Source organism: Aspergillus affinis (genome assembly GCF_023601865.1).
Source record: "Aspergillus affinis strain CMG 70 chromosome Unknown NODE_177_length_56191_cov_86_868339, whole genome shotgun sequence".
Classification (NCBI taxonomy): domain Eukaryota; kingdom Fungi; phylum Ascomycota; class Eurotiomycetes; order Eurotiales; family Aspergillaceae; genus Aspergillus; species Aspergillus affinis.
Window position 1 is genome coordinate 13,065 of NW_026515958.1, and position 19,080 is coordinate 32,144.

Sequence of the window (19,080 nt, forward strand, 5' to 3'; positions counted from 1 at the left end):
GAGGCGGCAGTATCGCCAACATAAAACCAATCTTCATAATATTACCTAATATAGACTTGGCATGGAGATGTGAATGGTTATACTGGAATAGGAGCCTTTTGCAAGCCAAAAATAAGCGCTGGGCCTACAGCCACGATTACCCCTCTCCACATTTTCACTTTCCCATTACCTCTAACTGTCCCTTCAGACACTTTACCATCAACATATCGATACGGCATAGGAAGACCCGCTACTGACCACGCTACCCGCATCCCGACCATGTCAAACACAGAGCAGTATACTGTTGGTTGGATATGTGCGTTACAGACGGAATATGTCGCTGCCCGAGCTTTCCTTGATAAAAGACACGACCCACCGGAAACACTATCACCGAACGATAATAATCACTACACACTGGGGGAAATTAGGGGTCACCAGATCGTTATTGCAGTTCTTCCAGACGGAGAGTATGGGACATCATCGGCCGCCTGTGTTGCGAGAGATATGTTACACAGTTTCCCTAACGTCCGATTCGGGCTTATGGTGGGGATCGGTGGGGGCGTACCAACCAAGCAGGACATCCGTCTCGGTGATATTGTCGTGAGCTCATCTCGGAGTGGCCATGGTGGTTTGCTTCAATATGACTTTGGCAAGGAGGTTCAAGACCAGGAGTTTCATCAAACAGGCTTCTTAAATCAATCACCACTGATCTTGCGTACGGCCGTAGCTGGGCTTCAAGCGCAGTATGAAGAGGAGGGCCACCAGCTGAAGGACTACATCAAAAACGTGCTTGAAGGCAACAAAAGACTAAGAGGAAAATACGCACAACCTCCTACCGAAAGCGACAGGCTTTATAAAAGCCAGTACACCCATCAGGACTATCAGTCGAACTGTGCTGAGCTCTGCGACAACACGAATTTAATCTTTCGGACACAGCGAGCTGAGGATGAGGATAATCCTGCTATCCACTACGGCTTGATTGCATCTGGGAATAGATTGATTAAGGATGCAATATTCCGTGACAAGCTTGCAGCAGAGCAAGGTGTTTTATGTTTTAAAATGGAAGCAGCTGGACTGATAAACCATTTCCCTTGTTTGGTCATTTGTGGTGTTTGTGATTATGCCGACTCCCACAATAACAAGGAATGGCAAGGCTATGCGGCAATGATGGCAGCTGCATATGCAAAGGACCTGTTACATCAAATTGTCTCACAGCGAGTGAAACATGAGCGGAGAGCCAGCGAAGCTATGCGCGGTTAGTCCTAGTTACCCACAACTTTTGTATGATTCCAGCATGCCTAATGCCAGTGCATTTAACAGAGATCCAAGGCCAACTGAAGGATGTTTCCATTAATATTGATAGAATCCTTGATACTACCAGTGAATCTGCTTTGGACATCAGGTCTATGGCCCAAATTGTAGATCTCAAGGAGCTACCAGTGGCCGAAGGGGCTGAATTCGGAACATATATGGATCAACATGAGGACGAATGTCTCCCAGGGACCAGAGAGGAGCTTCTTCGCAACATTGATGAATGGGCCATCTCACCAGAAAGCAAATGTATTTTCTGGCTCAATGGCTCGGCTGGAACTGGCAAGTCCACAATATCACGAACTGTGGCAAAATCCTTCGGAAAACGAGGGTTGCTAGGGGCAAGCTTCTTCTTTAAGAGAGGCGAAGGAGACCGCAGTAACGCAACAAGATTCTTCCCGACAATCACAAGACAGCTATTCATCCAGATTCCAGAAATACAGCCTGTGACCATGCATGTACTAAAAGACGACCTCAGAATATCAGCCAAGTCCCTTAAAGAGCAGTTTGACAAGCTAGTTCTCCAGCCACTGCTAAGCTTTGAGGAATCGAATTTTCCGACCCGAACCGTGGTGATTACGATTGATGCACTAGATGAATGTGAAAACGACAATGACATCCACGTTATACTACAGTTACTACCACAATTAAAGCAAGTACGCTTAGTTCACCTGCGAATCTTTGTGACCAGTCGACCCGAACTACCAATCCGACTAGGCTTTCAGGACGAAGTCGGTGATGATCACCAAGACTTTATCCTTCAACAGATCCCAGAGCCTATAATACAACATGATATCTCTTTGTTCTTCAAACACAAACTTCTGAGAATTCAAAAGAAGCGGTCTCTCCAACAAGACTGGTCGGGAGACAGTAAAACTCAGGCACTTATAAAGATGTCGGTCCCGCTATTTATCTTTGCTGCCACTATCTGCTGTATTCTCCTGGACTATCAATGGGATCCAGAGGATAGTCTCAAAGAGATCCTCATTCATCAGACTGACACCTCAAAACTGAATGGAACATACCTTCCAGTACTGGATCGTCTCCTTGCAGGATAATGCGGACAGAAGAGAGAGCAATTAATCAAAGAATATCGGACAATCCTTGGGACGATCGTCCTTCTTGAAGAAAAAAACAACTTCGACGCGAATCAACTTTTTGAAATTACTCAACCACCACGACGGCTACGGCCTTCAGAGTCGACCAGTTTGTCAATAACTCCAGCCGCTATCGAATGATTGTATCTTTATAGGGGATTTCGAGATGGTTGGAGCGAAAACCCCGTGGCCGGCCCTTTCAGGGGTTCCCGAGGCGGCAAACTCACCAAACCAGAACTTTCTTACCTGCGTACTGAACCTTCACGCCGACGCGAAATCGTTCATTTCGCACAACGAGCAGGCCGGAAAACAGCTACCAAAGCCTGTTATCGACTTCTTCGAGCAGGTAGTCACCTACTGCGGTTTCATGCAACGCCAAACAACGGATATTCTCGATAGGAATGCTCACTTAGGCCCTGAGCTGGCTTCGATCAAGCAGACCCTTCAGAACGTCCAACAACATACCCACAGTACCCAGTCAAGCATTCGGAACCAGAGCCACCAATCTTGGGCTTCCGTGGTCAGGAATGCGCCTCCTCCAGCCCATACGATTTCTACTCACGACGCCTCCAGCACCGCCCCGGCCACACCGTCAGAGCTCAGCAAGGACCGCGAAGTGATCGTCAAACTGCGAGATGCTGGTGCCCAGAAGACCTATCGAAAGAAGTCATCAGCAGAAATAAAGGAAAAGGCAGAGAGAGACATTGTGAACTAAACAGGCAGCATGAAATCGTATCAAGGCTTCCAGCCCTAGATATCCCAGGATTAGCAGACTGGAATGCAGAAGAGTTCTGATTATGGGAGGAAGATGCAAAGTGATGTTCACGAGGCTGGAAAGAGGGGTCACGGCATAAGCCTGCAAGGCTGACCACTCCACCGGTCGCTACCTAGCCATAGGCAATCAATCAATCAATCAATCAATCAAAATTCTATTAACCTGGTGAAGCCTATCTATTGAAACGACAGGCTATGCAGGCGCTTCGCCGAATGAAGCAGAATCTCGAGCCCGTACGCCGTATAAACCCAATGCAGTGGACAAAAAAGATCAAAAGTAACATAATAACCTGCTGCCACACGTCTGCCGCGTGCCTACTGCGCCCCTAGACGCTGTTCTCTCCTTCCACTCCGTTCTATCTGTGTATTCCAGTGGGATCCACTGTTCCTGTGTGCGTCACGTAGCCAGTTGAGACTTCCTGGCTCTTAGTGTTCAATATAACCATCGTCTTCCTCGTTTAGATCGAGTCCCTCCAGGAGGGTGCTGGGTTCCGGGACCTCCTCGTCCTCCTCGTCTTTAAACGTGGCGAATAGGAACTGTTGTAGGAGGCCTGTTCGTTGCATGAAATCGGCGACGTAGCGTATCGCCTGCGGGTGGTTCATGACCGCGTCGTAGTCCTGTATACGCCCACGCAGTCCCTCGATAGAGTCGAGGCGTTCCATCATTATTCTCCGACTGGCGAGGTGCAGCGAGCACTCCATAAGGACGTGTTTAGGCGTTTGAGAGCTTAATTCACACCCGCAGCGGTCGGAATCGACCTGCTTTATCTTAAAGAGGAAATGCCTCAATCCGATCCTCATAGTGCGCATCTGGATGATTATAGAAGTCTGGGGCTTGCTCAGGCCCTCGTACATCCTCAAGACCTTCTTTTTCGGCTTCGGAATCAGCCGTTTGGTAGGTTTTCCAACCTGTTGTCGCTCCCACCACTTCGCCCACTGCGCCTGGATTCCCCGGCGGACGTCAGTTTTGGCTGCAGCTGCGAGCCCCGTGATTGGCCGAGCGGCCAGGTCCCTTGGCCCTACTGAGCTTAATTCAATCCCCTTTATCGCGGCTCGTTTGGCTGCCTCGTCAGCCCGTTCATTCCCTTCTACACCGATATGCGCAGGGATCCAGCGCAGCTCTATATCTCCCTGCTGCAGGCCCCCGTCTCTCAGGGACCTGATCCTCTCGTAGATAGCCCGTAGTACGTACTGGTCTGATGGTCGGCCAGGGTTCCTCACGGCTTCAATAGCCGCCTGGCTGTCTGAAAAGACCGTGATCGGGGCCGCCTCTGCCCACTTCAGGGCCATTTTGACCCCCTCTAGCTCTCCCACGTGCACAGTGGAGTCAGCCGCGGCTCCTAGGTATTTCTTGCGGACCTTCCCGGCCCAAATCGAGACTGTGGCACCCCCTACGTGGCCGTTAAAGCCGCTGCCGTCAGAGTACCAGATCTGCCTCCGGCTTTCCTGACAGATCCTGTCGTGTTCCTGGATTGCGCTATCCGCTCCCTCGATCACGCAGTTAAGTGGGAGCTCCCACGGGGCGAGCACGTGCGCCTTTCGGGACTCCCACGTAGCCAAACTTCGGCCACCGGTCCATAGGGGGCCCCCCTTCCTCCATCTCAGCGCCTCCATGGGGGACCACCCTGACCATCTTATTTCCGCCGAGCTTCTCTTCCTGACTAACCTCCGGGGACAGGCTATAACCGGTCCGGTCTGTATCCGGATCGTGGCCTCCTCAATCATCTGTTGCATGTGCAGGCGGACCGGAGGCAGGAACAGTTCTGCCCCTAAGGCTGCAGAAGCGGTATTTCTGAATGCTCCACTAATAAGTACTGCTGCCCGCGTCTGGATTCGTTCGAATTCGTTGATAATCTTCTGCCGTTTTGCATACTTAGTACGTCCGCTGGTAGGGCTATACCATGCAGCAACCCCGTAGAGCATCTGCGGGACTATTACGGCCAGATATATGGTTCGCATGTTCAGCAGGGACGTGCCCCATGTGAACACAGAGATGCTCCGTAGGGCCTCAGGGCTCCCATTCGCTTTCGCTACCACTTTAGTGCAGTGGGTAGTAAAGGAGAGAGTCTTATCAAGCCAGATTCCGAGATATTTAGCGTGCTCTACTGACCGAATAACGTAGCCCATTGCGTGATCCTTTATTAGCAGTTAATCATGCCCCTGGGGTTCAACGGGAACCTCCCAGGCGCTCTCGTCCTCCCAGTTAACGTTGGTAAGGTCCTCTCCCTTCCATGGTTCCGTGTAGTCCCAGGGGGTGTCCCTTTCGGCCCCGGGATCGGGGTCCAGCGGGTTCCGGAAGTGTATCAGTTCGAACTTATCCGGCGCGAACCTAGACGAATGCTGCCAGGACCATACAGCAGCCTTATTGAGTGCCCACTCCAGTAGACGCTGATTAGCTGCGTAGGACTCGGAAAGAGCGATCGTACAGGTATCGTCAATCCAGCCGAATGCCAGGGTTTTGCCCGAAAGTAGTGGCTGAGTGCGCGTACTCTCAACATTATTGATTCCTAACGCCCGAATAAGGGGCGTGTTGAAGAGAAGGAAAAGGATCGGGGAGATAGGGGACCCCTGGGGGATCCCCGTCGGGGTAGAAATGATACCGCTCAAGTAGCCAGGTAGTTGGAGCCGGGTCTGTCGGTCTGAAAGGAATGACTCCAGCCATCCGGCGAAGTGCCCTAGTCGTGCCATCTTCAGGTTGTGCAGCAGCCGGGTATGGGAGACGTTGTCGAAGGCCCCTGCTACGTCTAGCAGGAGCATACTTACCTTCTGGCCTCGGCCCCAGCCATCAAAGATAGCATCCATCAGTAGTTGAATTAGATGGTCGACGGAGATACCCTTGCGTCCCCCTAGGTGCCCTCGTGGCAGTAGGCTATGTTCCTCCAATGCATAGGCTATGCGGGTGGCGATAGCCGCCTCTAGAATCTTACCGAGTGTGTTCAAGAGGGCAATAGGCCGGTAGGATTTAGCGACTCGATAATCCCGTGGCGCGGCCTTACGGAGGATAACCGTTGTAGATTGCTGAAAGTATCCGGGGTTATGCCCGAGCCGGATACAGGCGTTAAAGATACCCGTGAGCGCCTTCACGAAGGAGGGAGCCTCACCTAGCCAGTGCCAGACCTTATTAAGGATGCCGTCGGGCCCGGGGGCCTTGTCAGGAGGCGCCTTTCGGATGCAGCGCAGCACCTCGTGCTCGGCGAGATCCGGGAAGCCAAGTTGCCGAGGTAGGGAAGTCGTAGGGATATCGGAAAGGTCTGTGGGAGGTGGGTGAGGGAAGAAGGCCTTCCGGAATGCCTCAACTTTCTGTTCTGCAGTTTCTGCGAGGCCGTTATCTGGTGTTTTCAGTGTTGGGACCAGTCCCTCGGAGGCGTCCCGGTTCCTGGCCCATCTGGCCACGCGCCACGTGCCTCGGGGGCCTGCCTCGGTGGCCTTTCTGACCCAGGTCCGGTGTCCCTGCCGTAGGGCCCTCGCCAGCACTTTTCCTTTGCGGTTTCTGACCTTCGCATAGCGGTCCCAGGCCAGCCCTGTAGTGGGATCGGTAGGGCCCATAGCCATGCAGGTCTCGGTATATGCACGCCTGAATTTACGAGTGATCTTGGTCATCTCTCGGCATTCCGGGGTGAAAGACGGGTTCGCCCACTTGCTTGGTCGTGCCCACGGGGTAGACGTTGCTATTCCTTGATTTACCGTTTCAATAAGGAATTCCATTGCGAGTTCAATGTGCTGCTTATTCTCAAGTGGAAAGGCCTTGCTGTGTAATTTCAGGTCTACAAAAGTCTGTAGATCTTTCACTTTGCATGCCTTCCAGTTGCGGCGCCGCTGCGCCTCCGGAGTCTTAGTTTGGATGTCAATAAGGGTCCGTATAGGTAGCCGATCGGAGTCTGCGTGAATTTTTTCCGTGACCTCACAGGCAACGAGCCTAGGAGTCAGGTCCTGCGAGCCGAGGACTTCGCTCCGGCTTCGTCTCTGGTGGTAGTGCCCGGCTCTAGCCAGAGATCCAGGCACCTTCTATCGCTTAAGTTAAGTAACTGGTTAGAAAGGGTATCCCGGGCGGCATTCTCGCCGCCCCAGGCCGGGTGGTGAAGGTTGAAGTCCCCCAGTAGGAGAACGTGGTCATTAGTATTGTTAGTAGTGAGGTCACTGACCAGGCCTAAGGTGCCGGTGCCAACCTCGGCAGGTCGATTATATATATTGAAGATGCGAAGCCGCTTGCCATCAGCACCGGTCAGATCAAGCTCTTGAATGTCCCTCGAATGGAGTGTGTGTTTCCAGGTGTTCGGGTCGATTTGTCGCGAAATAAAGAGGCACACGCGTGCCCGCTCGTCCCCTATATCCGTCCGTGTCGGGTATAGAAGCTGGTGTGTTGCTTTAGCTGGATGATGAGTTGAATCCTGAAAGGGGTTATCCCATGGTTCTTGTATGAAGATGATATCAGCCTCCAGGACTGCCGGGTCCCGGAGGAACTGGGCCATCACCCTGTCCTTTGATCGATTCACATTGTATTGAAGCACGTGTAGGGGCCTATTCATGGCGACGGTCCCTAGTACGTTTCCTTGATACTGAACGGGCAAGCGTGTTGTCCTCGGCCAAGACGATCGTGGTCGGATGCCCTGAGGGGGTAGATGCAGGGATAAGAGATGCCTCCGGCGATTTTGGGAGGGCTGTCACTGCGTTATCGCTAGTGATATCGCTAGTCGATATTGATCGTCCTCGGTAGGTTGGCTGCTTGCTTCGGGTCCTCTTCGCTGGAGGGGTGTCCCCTGTAGTAGGCAAAATGGCAAAGGGGGCAGCTTCCTGCGTTACCTGGTGTCTAGCGCTTCGCCTCGTTGCCCGCAAGGTGACGCTGCGGGGGCGCCTCTTGCTCAGGGTACGACCCCTGGGGGCAGGGGTCATTGGTACGGGCGTCTCCGGTTCGCTGATCATGTTGATTTGTTGGGCAATCGACGGTTCTGTCTCGGACGGGATAGGGTCCACGTCCATCTCCGGACTTAGGTCTATCAGGGCCTCTTCTTGCTGCACAGGGACAAGCTCCTGCGAGCTGTGTGGCGGTATAGATCCTTTTTGAAATCTTACTGTAGAGCGATTCCGCTCCGCTGGCCGGCTGGTTGACCGGGTCCATCTTTCTCTCTGTCCCCCAGATCCCGCAGCCCGCCCCTCGCTGTTGGGCGGGCCAGAGGTCTCCGTGTCGCTACCCACGGAGGGATAATCCTGTAGATAGGGCGGGATGCGGTGCAGGGGCTGCCGATATTGGGTTACAGTTTGCACCCGCTCCTGCTCCGCTACGTACCTCGTACAGACTCTCGACCAGGCGGCGTGCGCTTCGCCGCATCCAGCGCATTTGCGTCCCTGGCTACTGGGGGCAGACCTCTGTACGCAAGACCGGGTCTCGTGGCCTTCGGCACAGAGGCCGCAGGTTGTTTTATTCGAACAAACGATTCCTATATGTCCATATTGCTGACATTTGAAGCATCGCCGAATCCGCGCGTTTCTATCGTATAGAACATTCATCCGGCTATCGCTAGCCCAAATAGTCCCTTTCATGATTGCCTCGTTTGCATGTCTCGGATCAGAGAATTCGACAACGAGGGCGGAGGATTTCTGGTTCTTGTGATTGGAAGGATGGGTAAGCCAGGCTACGCGCTTGATATCAGGTTTCTGATTCCAAACCTCCCTGTTCTCGTCGAGTAGCTCTCTGGCTACTCGGTCCTGTTCGCCCTGATCGCTCAGGTCCTGGATTGACTTGATCGGGATGCCATGGACTACCACGCCCCATGTAGGGCGTCGCAGGGTGGCTCCGCTTGATATGAGATCCGCCCATTTATCGTAGATCCTGGCAGTCTCGGCCTCCGCGGCAGTATGTAGGGCCAGGCTGAGATCTCCCGAGCGCAGCTGTCTGGCGGAAACGAATCGGGCGCTCGCCAGGGAGAGCGTTGGAATCGTTGCTGCAGCTCTTTTTCTCGCACTCTCTGCCTTATCCTTTATCTCTGCCGATGACTTCTTTCGGTAGGTCTTCTGGGCACCAGCATCTCGCAGTTTAACGATCACTTCGCGGTCCTTGCTGAGTTCTGACGGTGTGGCCGGGGCGGTGCTGGAGGAGTCGTGAGTGGATAGCGTATGAGCTGGAGGAAGCGCATTCCTGACCACGGAAGCCCAAGATTGGTGGCTCTGGTTCCGAATGCTTGACTGGGTACTGTGGGTATGTTGTTGGACGTTCTGAAGGGTCTGCTTGATCGAAGCCAGCTCAGGGCCTAAGTGAGCATTCCTATCGAGAATATCCGTTGTTTGGCGTTGCATGAAACCGCAGTAGGTGACTACCTGCTCGAAGAAGTCGATAACAGGCTTTGGTAGCTGTTTTCCGGCCTGCTCGTTGTGCGAAATGAACGATTTCGCGTCGGCGTGAAGGTTCAGTACGCAAGTAAGAAAGTTCTGATTTGGTGAGTTTGCCGCCTCGGGAACCCCTGAAAGGGCCGGCCACGGGGTTTTCACCCCAACCATCTCGAAATCCCCTATAAAAATAGAATCAGTCGATAGCGGCTGAAGTTATTGACAAACTAGTCGATTCTGAAGGCCGTAGCCGTCGTGGTGGTTGAGTAATTTCAAAAATTTTATTCGCGTCGAAGTTGTTGTTTTCCTAGCCATAGGCACTGTGTGTCATAATCTACAAAATGTAATCCGTGCTGAGGACCATATCGAGGAATTTCAATCGGTACGACACTCCTCGAGTATCCATACTATATGCAATATTTCAACTACCACCTATTCTTTTAGCTCAGATTTGTACTTCCCAACCAATTCGTCCGTATTAAAGTCTTCAGTATGGACCCATTAATGACCGAAAGATATTCCTTTTCAGAATCATTCTAGGCCTACATTACTTTATTATATGATTTTGCCCCGATAATAGTCGCGGACGCGTAGCCGACAGACTTATTACTAAACATGTTTCTTATCCTCTCGATAAGTCTTTTTTCCAGAAAGCTGTCAGAGAGTTCCTCAAGCTCGCAGATCGTCATATCTCTACAAATATTGCCTACCAGAGCTGGTTGTCTGCGCACCCACCAACCTCGCTCTGAGCAGCGGGTCAAACTTTATTCAAAATAGGTTTCAAGGGGCTCAGCGGAGCCGGCACCGATTCTCTTAGGATTCTCAACAATCGGTTCCGATGATCGTGACGAGGCAACCGAGGTAGACCGGGACCGTACGAGGTCAAGCGGGCGATGGGGATCCTCATGGCTAATGGGGTGTAACGAGCACCAAGGTTGTTGGAGAGGTCGTTAAGCCAAGGGCAGTCGGCAAGCTCGAAGAAACCGTTGAGTTGATGACCGAGCTCTGCGAGACGAGATGTCAAAGGCCCTTGGTTATGGCAACGAGGTGTCAAGGCGACGAGACAGCAAGGTGTCGAGGCAGAAACCAATTGCCAAGGCCGGTGTCACAGGGTCACAGAGTGATGCCTGAGGTAGGCAGGCGCGGGGTCGCGAAGCCAGGCGTGTTATTGATCCCGTTAAGGGCTCGTCGGATCGCCCTGCGAGCTGGACGAGGTCCTAACTCAACGAAACAACCGATTGAAACTGCTACGGATCAATCAGAGGAGATCAGGAGAACAGTGATTGAGTAATTTCAAAAACTAGATTCGTGTCGAAGTTCTTGTTTTTAGTCTAGCCCGATGAGCTCGGCGTCGATGGATGGTTCTCTACATACAGATTCCTGCATTAATCCTACAGTAAAATCTTTCAGCCAGCTGTGTGATAATCAGTCCAGAAGTCTACGGAGCAGTTACTGCTTCCGTGGCAGGAATGCAGGGCGATGCCGCGAACCAAGGGACACTCTCATATGGCGCAAACAATAGCTGTTCATTCTATTACCTAAGGGATGGCTATTTAAAGCCTGCCAACCGCGATTTTATATTCCTATCTTGTCTACATTAAAGCTACCTCACACAATATCGATTCAAAATCAAGATGTACGCTCTCAAGCAAAGGCCGTTCCTCGCTTTGGCGCTATTCGCGGCGAGTAGTGCCGCGAAGACCATAACTATACGTATACCTTTCTTGATATCCGTTCGATTGCGTTGATAATTAATGGGAAATAGATTGGTTTAGAAACAGCGGAGGGGATTATGCCGTTTCAGATACCATTTGATGAGTATTATTTGATTGACGAGGAGTGAGTAGCGATACTAACTTTCCGGGTGATTTAGAGCGGATACTCACAAGGAAACTAGGGAGATTCATACTGTCGTTACGTCTACTTTCTGTCGCTTTTTCGTATAAGTGTATTCGGGCCCGTTGAAAAGAAACAAAACTCACTATTTGCCTCTGCGTTAGTGGCACGGTATGTAAAGGTCGTCAAACGCTTCTCGGAACGGGGGATCACTCATCGGCCGACCCGGGGCCTATCAGGAGTGTCTACTGCCAGGGTTGAGGACGTGTATGCTACAGGTCGCTGGATACGGTCACCCTGCGGCTTCTGATTTGAACCATTAAATATTTATAACACAACAATATAAAACCTATCGAACCTATGGGGTCACAGCCTGCCCATCCCCAGGTCTTCTTATTAAAGTCCTCCAAGGCCTCATTCCAATCTCGCATAATACGCTGCACGGCAGACAGGTCACCAGTCGGATCGACCACGATACCCAGTGCTTTATTGGAGTTGACACCGCAGTACTGAAGGAGCACTCGACCAATAGCCTTCTTCAACTCCAGATATTGAGTGAAGTGCTGTAGCGCGGTGGTGGCGGCATCGGAGTGAAGTACTCCGTGTTCAGCATAGAGACCAACACCGGAATTCCCCGAGTAACTAAAGGCCGTGGTTGATATTTTGTTGCTCAAGGCCAAAAGGGTGTTTCGAACGTCCTCCACGGCGGCTTTGATGCCCACGGGACTCGAAGAGGTCGGCGTGTCCCACCAACCAAGCTCAAGGTTTACCTCCTGGGATTTGAATTTCTCAGAGGCAGGGGCCTGTGCAGTCTTTGCGGGGTGGGGTGGGAGGATACTGAACATGCCCGTATAGAACTTGACAGTTAGTACGGAGTAACGTACGGCAGACGGGGATTACTTAGTGTGTATCATTACAGCAAGGATTGTTTTTCATCTAACTAGTTAATCGAACGATTGCTGTGGCCTATTACATACCTAATCCATGAACCACAGCAAATCCATCAATGACCCCGTCTCCCTCCAATTTCCCTCCGAGTCTGCCACCTGTTCCAACCATGGACCCCTTCACACAACTCCCCCCTGAGCTCCTTGCACGGATTCTCGTCTATACCGCGGATTTCTCGGCGGTTGAGAGCATCATTACCGCATCGCCACAATGCGGTCTTTCGGGCTCAGCCTACCATTGTACACGACCTGGTATCATGTGACCCGATTACAAGCCTCCCGGAGATCCAAAATATGTGCCACAATATCAGTTTGATCCAGACACTGTCGGTTGAATTTCGAAGCCTCGTCGATTATCAGCAGAGATGCCAGAATAAACCGCCTATTGAGTATACGGAAGAGCTCGCATGCTTCATACTTCACCTAGCCGCTCGAACACAACGGCTAGCCTGCGTTTGCCTCACTCTGATTCAGCAAAACTTTGTCTCAGCTCTCAATGGAATCGATGCTGGTGACATACCAGCCTCTCATCGCGTAAACACCGCTCGCGAGTCCTTTTCGTTCACGGAGGTATACCGCGTATACTCCTCCATGTGGCATCTCCGGCACCATTCCTCCCTCCGCGAAGCAGCAAGATGTTGGAACTGGGACGAAACATCGATGCGGGGCTTGGATGCCTACAACGAGTGGAATGACACAGATGTCCGGAGAGCCGAGAAAATGTGGACCACGGCCGCCTTGCTTTCCGATCTCGGTCTACGTCCAATGTACGGGCACCATCCCTTCCAGCACTAACAGAGATTCTTAGCTCAGGACCCAGAGGGTAAAGAGTCCTCGCGGGCAGCCTGGACCTTCCCAGATGAGACGCCGCTACCACTCCTCCAGTCATTCGATCTGCCTCCAGGGCGGGATATGACCCGGCCGCCGTTAATATGGAGTCCACCATCTCCTCCGCCGGACACCGAAGCAACAGAAGCCTGGTCTCTGAGGGCAGCGTCCCGTCCATGGTTACCGCAACATGACGGGGCTTTTGAACATTCAAGCGTAGTTGCCAGTCACCAGCGCGAACCATTCTCTTACAGCTTTGTGAACTTCAAGCAATGGTGACGGCTGGGGCTGGTCATTTGGGATTCGTGGCGCATGCATCGCATTGGGCTGTTTGACGGACCTCCCCGGAATTATGGCGAAGTGGTACCAACCCCGGATGGTCGATGTCTGTCTGGGCTACCTAGAGACCCAGAGGAACGGGCACGGGTCCCACGGGTTGATTATCAAGCGCGGTGGTTGGCACTTCTAGGAGAGAAGCTGCCGTATGAGCGCAGGCGGGGCAGGAATCAGGATTGGAGGTTATTGGGTAGACTATATTCCGTGATTGATGACTAGATTGTTTTATAGAGGGCACTGTATACAGCTGCGAGTATCGAGCCAAGGAATTACTCACCCCACTTTGCCAAACGTTCGTCCCAGAGCATTATTGAGAACTGCGTATTCCCCCTCATAGTTCCGGTTCTTTCTGAACCACACCGTCAGTCATGCAGCCACGGATGTATTACGACGATGCAGCCTGGGAGAAAAGCGAGGAGATCGCCGATTCCTGGGTACGCCAGTTCCTCGATCCCGACATCTTGAGACCGGTCGGGGGCTTTCTGGTGCGCCACCACGATCCCGATAACCCCGATAAGTTTACCATCCTAGAGAAGCGCGCCTTCAACATCTCTGCGGATGGAGTACGAAAACGGCAGTTCCGCCGTGATTCGATTTCCCCAACCCGGGACTGCCATGTTCGCGAAGGAAAAAGTTCGGAACGAGGTCGCTGCTATGCGGTATCTCCAGGCCCGCACTTCGATCAGAGTCCCTTTTGTTCTCCACTGGGGCACAAAAATGGGGAGTCCAATGACTCTGAGCCCTTTCGTGACTATGAAATACATTGACCACCACACCAACATGTACGATGCTCTCAACACGCCCGACTGTCCGGCAGCAGATCGTGGAGTTCTCGACCCCAATATCAGTGAGATGAAGCTGCATGCACTCTACGGGGAGCTTGGGGGTATCCTTCTTGAACTGGCTGCGCTTTCCATGTCCCGGATAGGGTGTTTGGATCAGAAAGATGACTTCACATGGGAAACCACCCTGCGACCTCTGTCAATGCCAATGATTGAACCCATCCGACTGGGATCTCTACCTCGATCGAAATTACCCTGCACAACATTTGACTCGGCGTCCTCCTACTTTGAGGCCCTCTCACAGCTCCATGTCTCCCACCTGGTCAACCAACGAAACGATGCTGTTGCCTCGGCCGATGACTGTCGGCGCAAGTTCGTTGCTGGGAGCCTGTTCCTAAAACTCGCTCGATCGCACCGGCTTACGAGCAAATGGTCGTCTTTTGAGACGGTCCATTCAAGGCGTGGTGTGATGATTTCTGACCGCCCAATGTCCTTCTGGATGAGGAGTTTAAAAATACTGGTGTTGTCCACTAGGAATTTACGTACGCTACCCCGGTTGAATTTTCCTACGCACCGCCCTGGTGACTTCTGATCGAAAAGCCCGAATACTGGCCAAAAGGCCTGGGTGATTGGTGTACTGAGTATGAGCGGCGACTTCAAAGTTTTCCCGGCGCCCTGGTGCGTCGGGAAGACGACGCGATCAAGCAAGGTCGGATGAAAAGATATCAACGTCTCTCCGGTCCAATGCGCCACAGTTGGGAGAGTGGGGATTTATGGGTTGCATACGCGGCACGAAACAATTTCACATTTGACGCGATCTACTGGGAAAAGATCGATCAGCGGTTCTTCGAATCGAATGATTGCAACATCGACGAAGTCTGGAGGCAGAGACTTGAGCTCCTGAGCGATTCGGAAAAAGGTGAAATGGAGGACCTTGTCAACCAAAAAACTAGAGAGATAGAAACCAGAGCCTTAGAGTGGGACCCAGACGAGTATACCTTGGGCCGTATCAATGTCGTGGAGGCAGCTTGGTGTTTAGGTGCCTGAGGCATTATCCCAAGCCTTTCGCCGCTTACTTACCCATGTGTTGGTGTCAATACACGGGCACTTCGGCATTGATGCTTTTGGATGGAATAAATTCTTCCATGCTAGCTATTATCCTGCGTGACTGTTATTTTGTCAATCAGGTTCAGCTCTATCTTTGTCACTACAAATCGTATATTCGTGCTTACCAACTCGGTTTTGGCCCATCTGTCCAAAGCAAACCCATTATATATTTTGATTCTCGAAAGTCACTCACCACACGGATAATTCTGGAATCGGAATACTGCGAGAGACTGTAGGGACCTCAAGTATAACGGATCCCAGCATGAAGACCTCAGAGACGCGCAATCCCGGCCTGAGCAGGACCGCACATACAACAAGGCCACAACCGGAAGGCAGGACACGGGCTGATCCGGTGGAGATAAGATAAGATCGGGATCGGCTGCCGAGACCGAGTCAGCTGACTGAAGGAAGCGGCGAGGAATTGCCTGAGGATCAACAAGACGAACAACCATCACAATGCAGAGCCCCCGCTCATCTCCCCGAGCTCACCAGCATCTCAATCTCGCAAGACGATCCGCCGTAGCGTAAGTACTTCCCGCCCCCGGACTCGTATACATGCTGACGGTGTACCTCAGGTGTAATCGATGCCGCAGCAGGAAAACCAAGTGTGCCGGCACGCCGCCCTACGCGTGTGTCGCCTGTCGCAACACTCGCCATACGTGTACATATCCATCGTCGGAGAAAAAGATTACAGTTCCTGAGAGGTCGGTGTCCAGGTAGGCCATCCCTACTTCGGTCAAGTCTCGCTAACTTCCCGATGCTCGAAAGCTATTTCCTCGAGCTGCAGGCGAGAGCACGCTCTTCCAACTCCCAGCCCGTTGACGCACATGCCGAGCCAGGCCCCGCCGAGTCGACGGAGAATGTCTGGGCCCTGACCGAAACTGGGAACTGGTTTTCCGGGGATTCAGGGCAGTATCGTACGGGAATTTCTTCGCCGGATAGCCAGCTCGGACTAACGCGCCGACGGTAGATTATATGGGAAGTTCCTCCTCCAACTACATCGCAAACAGCATCAATCCAACCACGGAAACATTGGCGTGGCATTTGCATCCGCATTTCACAGATGACTCATGGATCAGGCGTGACATTAGCCCCATGCTGCCCCAGCTTCCTCCATATGAGCATGCGAAACGACTCTACCGAGGGCAACATGCCTACCTCGGGACAATATTCTCCTTCGTTCGGGATGCCGATTTCTACCGCAGATTAGACATGGTCTACAGTCGACCTCCCAATATTGGTGATCGCGAAGACTGCTTAGTGTACTGTCAGATGCTCCTGGTTTTTGGCTTCGGACAAATGTACTCGGTAAATCAGTGGATCGGGGATGACGGACCTCCCGGATTCTTCTACTTCAAAAATGCGCTTAAGTTCCTCCCGGAGGCTTACGAAGATGGATCGAGCCTGTTTGTGGAGGTCCTTAGTTATGTCGCGTACTTTCTGCAGGCACTGAATCGAAGGGACTCGGCGTACATCTACGTCGGCCTTGCTCTTCGAATGGCCATATCCCTGGGTCTTCACCAGGAAGTAATGGATCAGGCTATTACTGCCGAGGAACGGGAGCACAGACGACGGGTTTGGTGGTCCGTATATAGCATGGATAGGCTCCTCTCTCTTACCTCGGGTCGTCCCTTTTCCATTCAAGATGCCGACATCAATCTAGGGCTCCCAGGTCAAGTTGGCGACGAGGACCCCCGGATCTCCTCGATCTTAGCCTCCTATGCGCAGCTATCGAGGATTCAGGGAACAATAGGGGAGGAGATCTATCGGAAGAAACAGGCATCAAGCGGCAGTTTGTTTGCATCCGCCCAGAGGATCATGAGGAGCCTATCCGACTGGTTCGGTAATTTGCCCGAGGAGCTGCGGATCAACACATCAAGCGCACCGACTGGCCTGAGCCGTGGCATCATCTCAACCCAGCTCCACTATTACCATTGTATCAACATGACCGTCCGCCCACTCCTACTGTACGCCGTGCAACGACAAATGGCGGCGAACACCGGGCCGTCCGGCCATTCGATATGGGCAGGGGGTCTGCAATCCAACATCATGGGCATCATTGACACGTCCATCGCGGCGGCACGGTCAAGCATGGCGCTGTGGAAAATGGCTGCGGAGTACAATCTCGTCGGTAAGTGGACATGCCCTCGGCTCCCTACGGCAACGACCACACAGATTAACAGCGAATCACTAGCAACATATGGATTCATCGACGGGGAACAAGCGTTCTCTAACGCCTTACTACTTGTTATGGTGAACATTGCATTTCCGTACAAGGATCAAGATGCATCGGCCATGAACGCCGCGCTGGCGGTTCTTCACGGGATGGCCGAGAAAGGGAACAGATACATTCAAGCCTGCCATTCGCTGCTGGTCAGGATATCAAGCAACATGAACTCAATTGTTCCGGCAACCAGGGCCAATGCAGAATCCGGCATATCTCGGAATGCAGGGGACGCCATGTCCGCAATCCACAAAGACGGCGCCACGCGACCGACGGACTCGACGAACGGCACAGATCGAATCCCTGATGGTTCGATAGGTCTGGACTCCTGTGATGACCCAGGTCTCTGGGCGGAGGTTCTGGATTCGATTGGGATTGATATGGACAGGCAATGGATCGAGTCGGCATTGCTGAGAGAATGAGGATCTAGGCGAGTTCTGGCTTTTTGGGAAGATGTCTCACGACTCCATGAGACGAACTGGTAGGTAATATCGATGGCATGATATAGCCCAATCATTTACAATTCTCAGTGCCAAGCAATATGCCTCCCTTACAATTTGGAATTATCCACCGGCCCTTTACACTCGGCAGTCTAATCCTTCCTCCACCCCTCCCAGCGTTCAAACTCCCCCGTATCCAGCCCAAACAAGTCCAACATCCGTCCCACTGAATGGTCTACCATCTCTCCAACGCCGCCTGGTCGAATATAAAACGTCATCATGGGTGGAAAGATGACCGCCCCGGCGCGCGATACCTCCAGCATGTTCTGCAGATGGATGGCACTGAGCGGCGTTTCGCGCGTCACCAGAACGAGCTTCCGGCGCTCTTTGAGTACCACATCCGCGGCCCGCGCTATCAAGTCGTCGCAAAAGCCGTGGCTGACGGCTGCCAGAGTCTTCATGCTGCAGGGCACGACGACCATGCCGTCGACGCGGAACGACCCGCTGGCAATGGGGGCAGCCATGTCATGGATGCTGTGCACATGGTCGGCTAGAGCGCGGACATTAGCGACGGTATAGTCTGTTTCGTACTTGAGAGTGGCTTCGGCCCATTTGCTGAGGATGAGATGCGTTTCGACGTTGAGGTGACGCAGGGCAATGAGGGTTTTGATGCCGAGTATTGAGCCGGTGGCGCCCGTCATGGCAACGATGATTCGTTGTCGGGGGCGTGAGAGCTGATTCTGATATGCATGTCCATTGCCGTTGTGATTGCTGTTACTGCTTGAGACATGGCGCTCTGATGTGCTGGATGAGAACATGGTTTGAAGTTTTTGGAGGATGAGGAAGAGGTGGACACGTCGATAGACCAGGGCACTGCGAGGGTTTCTAGAAAGAAATTTGACTTTATACGCCGTGCCTCGAAGGAAGGATAATTCTAGGAGGAGAAAATAGAAAGAGAAAAGTAACGTTCTGCGTAGCGAAAGGAACAAGTTCCAGAAAAGAGGTCTTCCATTCCACTCCCGTCACATCGGGAGATCAGCCCGACGGGGTTCGGCAGCATTCAGCATCTTCCGTTTCCATGACAAATTGTCTCCTTCG

At 52.4% G+C, this 19,080-nt stretch overlaps 7 protein-coding genes across 7 annotated transcripts; 4 read left to right on the forward strand and 3 right to left on the reverse strand.

Annotated features, from left to right (window-relative positions):
- Positions 1 to 258: 258 nt before the first annotated feature.
- Positions 259 to 3,102, forward strand: KD926_003229 (uncharacterized protein; the record flags this gene model as incomplete). Its single annotated transcript, XM_053094693.1, has 3 exons — positions 259 to 1,234; positions 1,300 to 2,321; positions 2,515 to 3,102. 3 exons carry the CDS (start codon positions 259 to 261, stop codon positions 3,100 to 3,102), a joined length of 2,586 nt encoding a protein of 861 aa, XP_052950550.1.
- A 485-nt stretch (positions 3,103 to 3,587) lies between these two features.
- On the reverse strand, positions 3,588 to 5,288 carry KD926_003230 (ribonuclease H family protein; the record flags this gene model as incomplete). Its single annotated transcript, XM_053094694.1, has 1 exon — positions 3,588 to 5,288. The coding sequence occupies one exon, from the start codon at positions 5,286 to 5,288 to the stop codon at positions 3,588 to 3,590; it is 1,701 nt and encodes a 566-aa protein (XP_052950551.1).
- Positions 5,289 to 5,309: 21 nt separating this feature from the next.
- KD926_003231 (uncharacterized protein) lies at positions 5,310 to 12,163 on the reverse strand (the record flags this gene model as incomplete). The annotated part of the gene is made up of 6 exons (XM_053094695.1): positions 5,310 to 7,166; positions 7,304 to 7,639; positions 7,719 to 9,664; positions 10,193 to 10,227; positions 10,361 to 10,487; positions 11,668 to 12,163. The coding sequence occupies 6 exons, from the start codon at positions 12,161 to 12,163 to the stop codon at positions 5,310 to 5,312; spliced, it is 4,797 nt and encodes a 1,598-aa protein (XP_052950552.1).
- Positions 12,164 to 12,324: 161 nt separating this feature from the next.
- Positions 12,325 to 13,372, forward strand: KD926_003232 (uncharacterized protein; the record flags this gene model as incomplete). Its single annotated transcript, XM_053094696.1, has 3 exons — positions 12,325 to 12,505; positions 12,693 to 13,019; positions 13,074 to 13,372. 3 exons carry the CDS (start codon positions 12,325 to 12,327, stop codon positions 13,370 to 13,372), a joined length of 807 nt encoding a protein of 268 aa, XP_052950553.1.
- A 425-nt stretch (positions 13,373 to 13,797) lies between these two features.
- KD926_003233 (uncharacterized protein) lies at positions 13,798 to 15,258 on the forward strand (the record flags this gene model as incomplete). Its single annotated transcript, XM_053094697.1, has 3 exons — positions 13,798 to 14,046; positions 14,099 to 14,677; positions 14,812 to 15,258. 3 exons carry the CDS (start codon positions 13,798 to 13,800, stop codon positions 15,256 to 15,258), a joined length of 1,275 nt encoding a protein of 424 aa, XP_052950554.1.
- Positions 15,259 to 15,774: 516 nt separating this feature from the next.
- On the forward strand, positions 15,775 to 17,964 carry KD926_003234 (uncharacterized protein; the record flags this gene model as incomplete). The annotated part of the gene is made up of 4 exons (XM_053094698.1): positions 15,775 to 15,842; positions 15,894 to 16,034; positions 16,087 to 16,235; positions 16,289 to 17,964. 4 exons carry the CDS (start codon positions 15,775 to 15,777, stop codon positions 17,962 to 17,964), a joined length of 2,034 nt encoding a protein of 677 aa, XP_052950555.1.
- A 170-nt stretch (positions 17,965 to 18,134) lies between these two features.
- On the reverse strand, positions 18,135 to 18,800 carry KD926_003235 (UbiX family flavin prenyltransferase; the record flags this gene model as incomplete). Its single annotated transcript, XM_053094699.1, has 1 exon — positions 18,135 to 18,800. One exon carries the CDS (start codon positions 18,798 to 18,800, stop codon positions 18,135 to 18,137), a length of 666 nt encoding a protein of 221 aa, XP_052950556.1.
- Between the last annotated feature and the right edge of the window lie 280 nt (positions 18,801 to 19,080).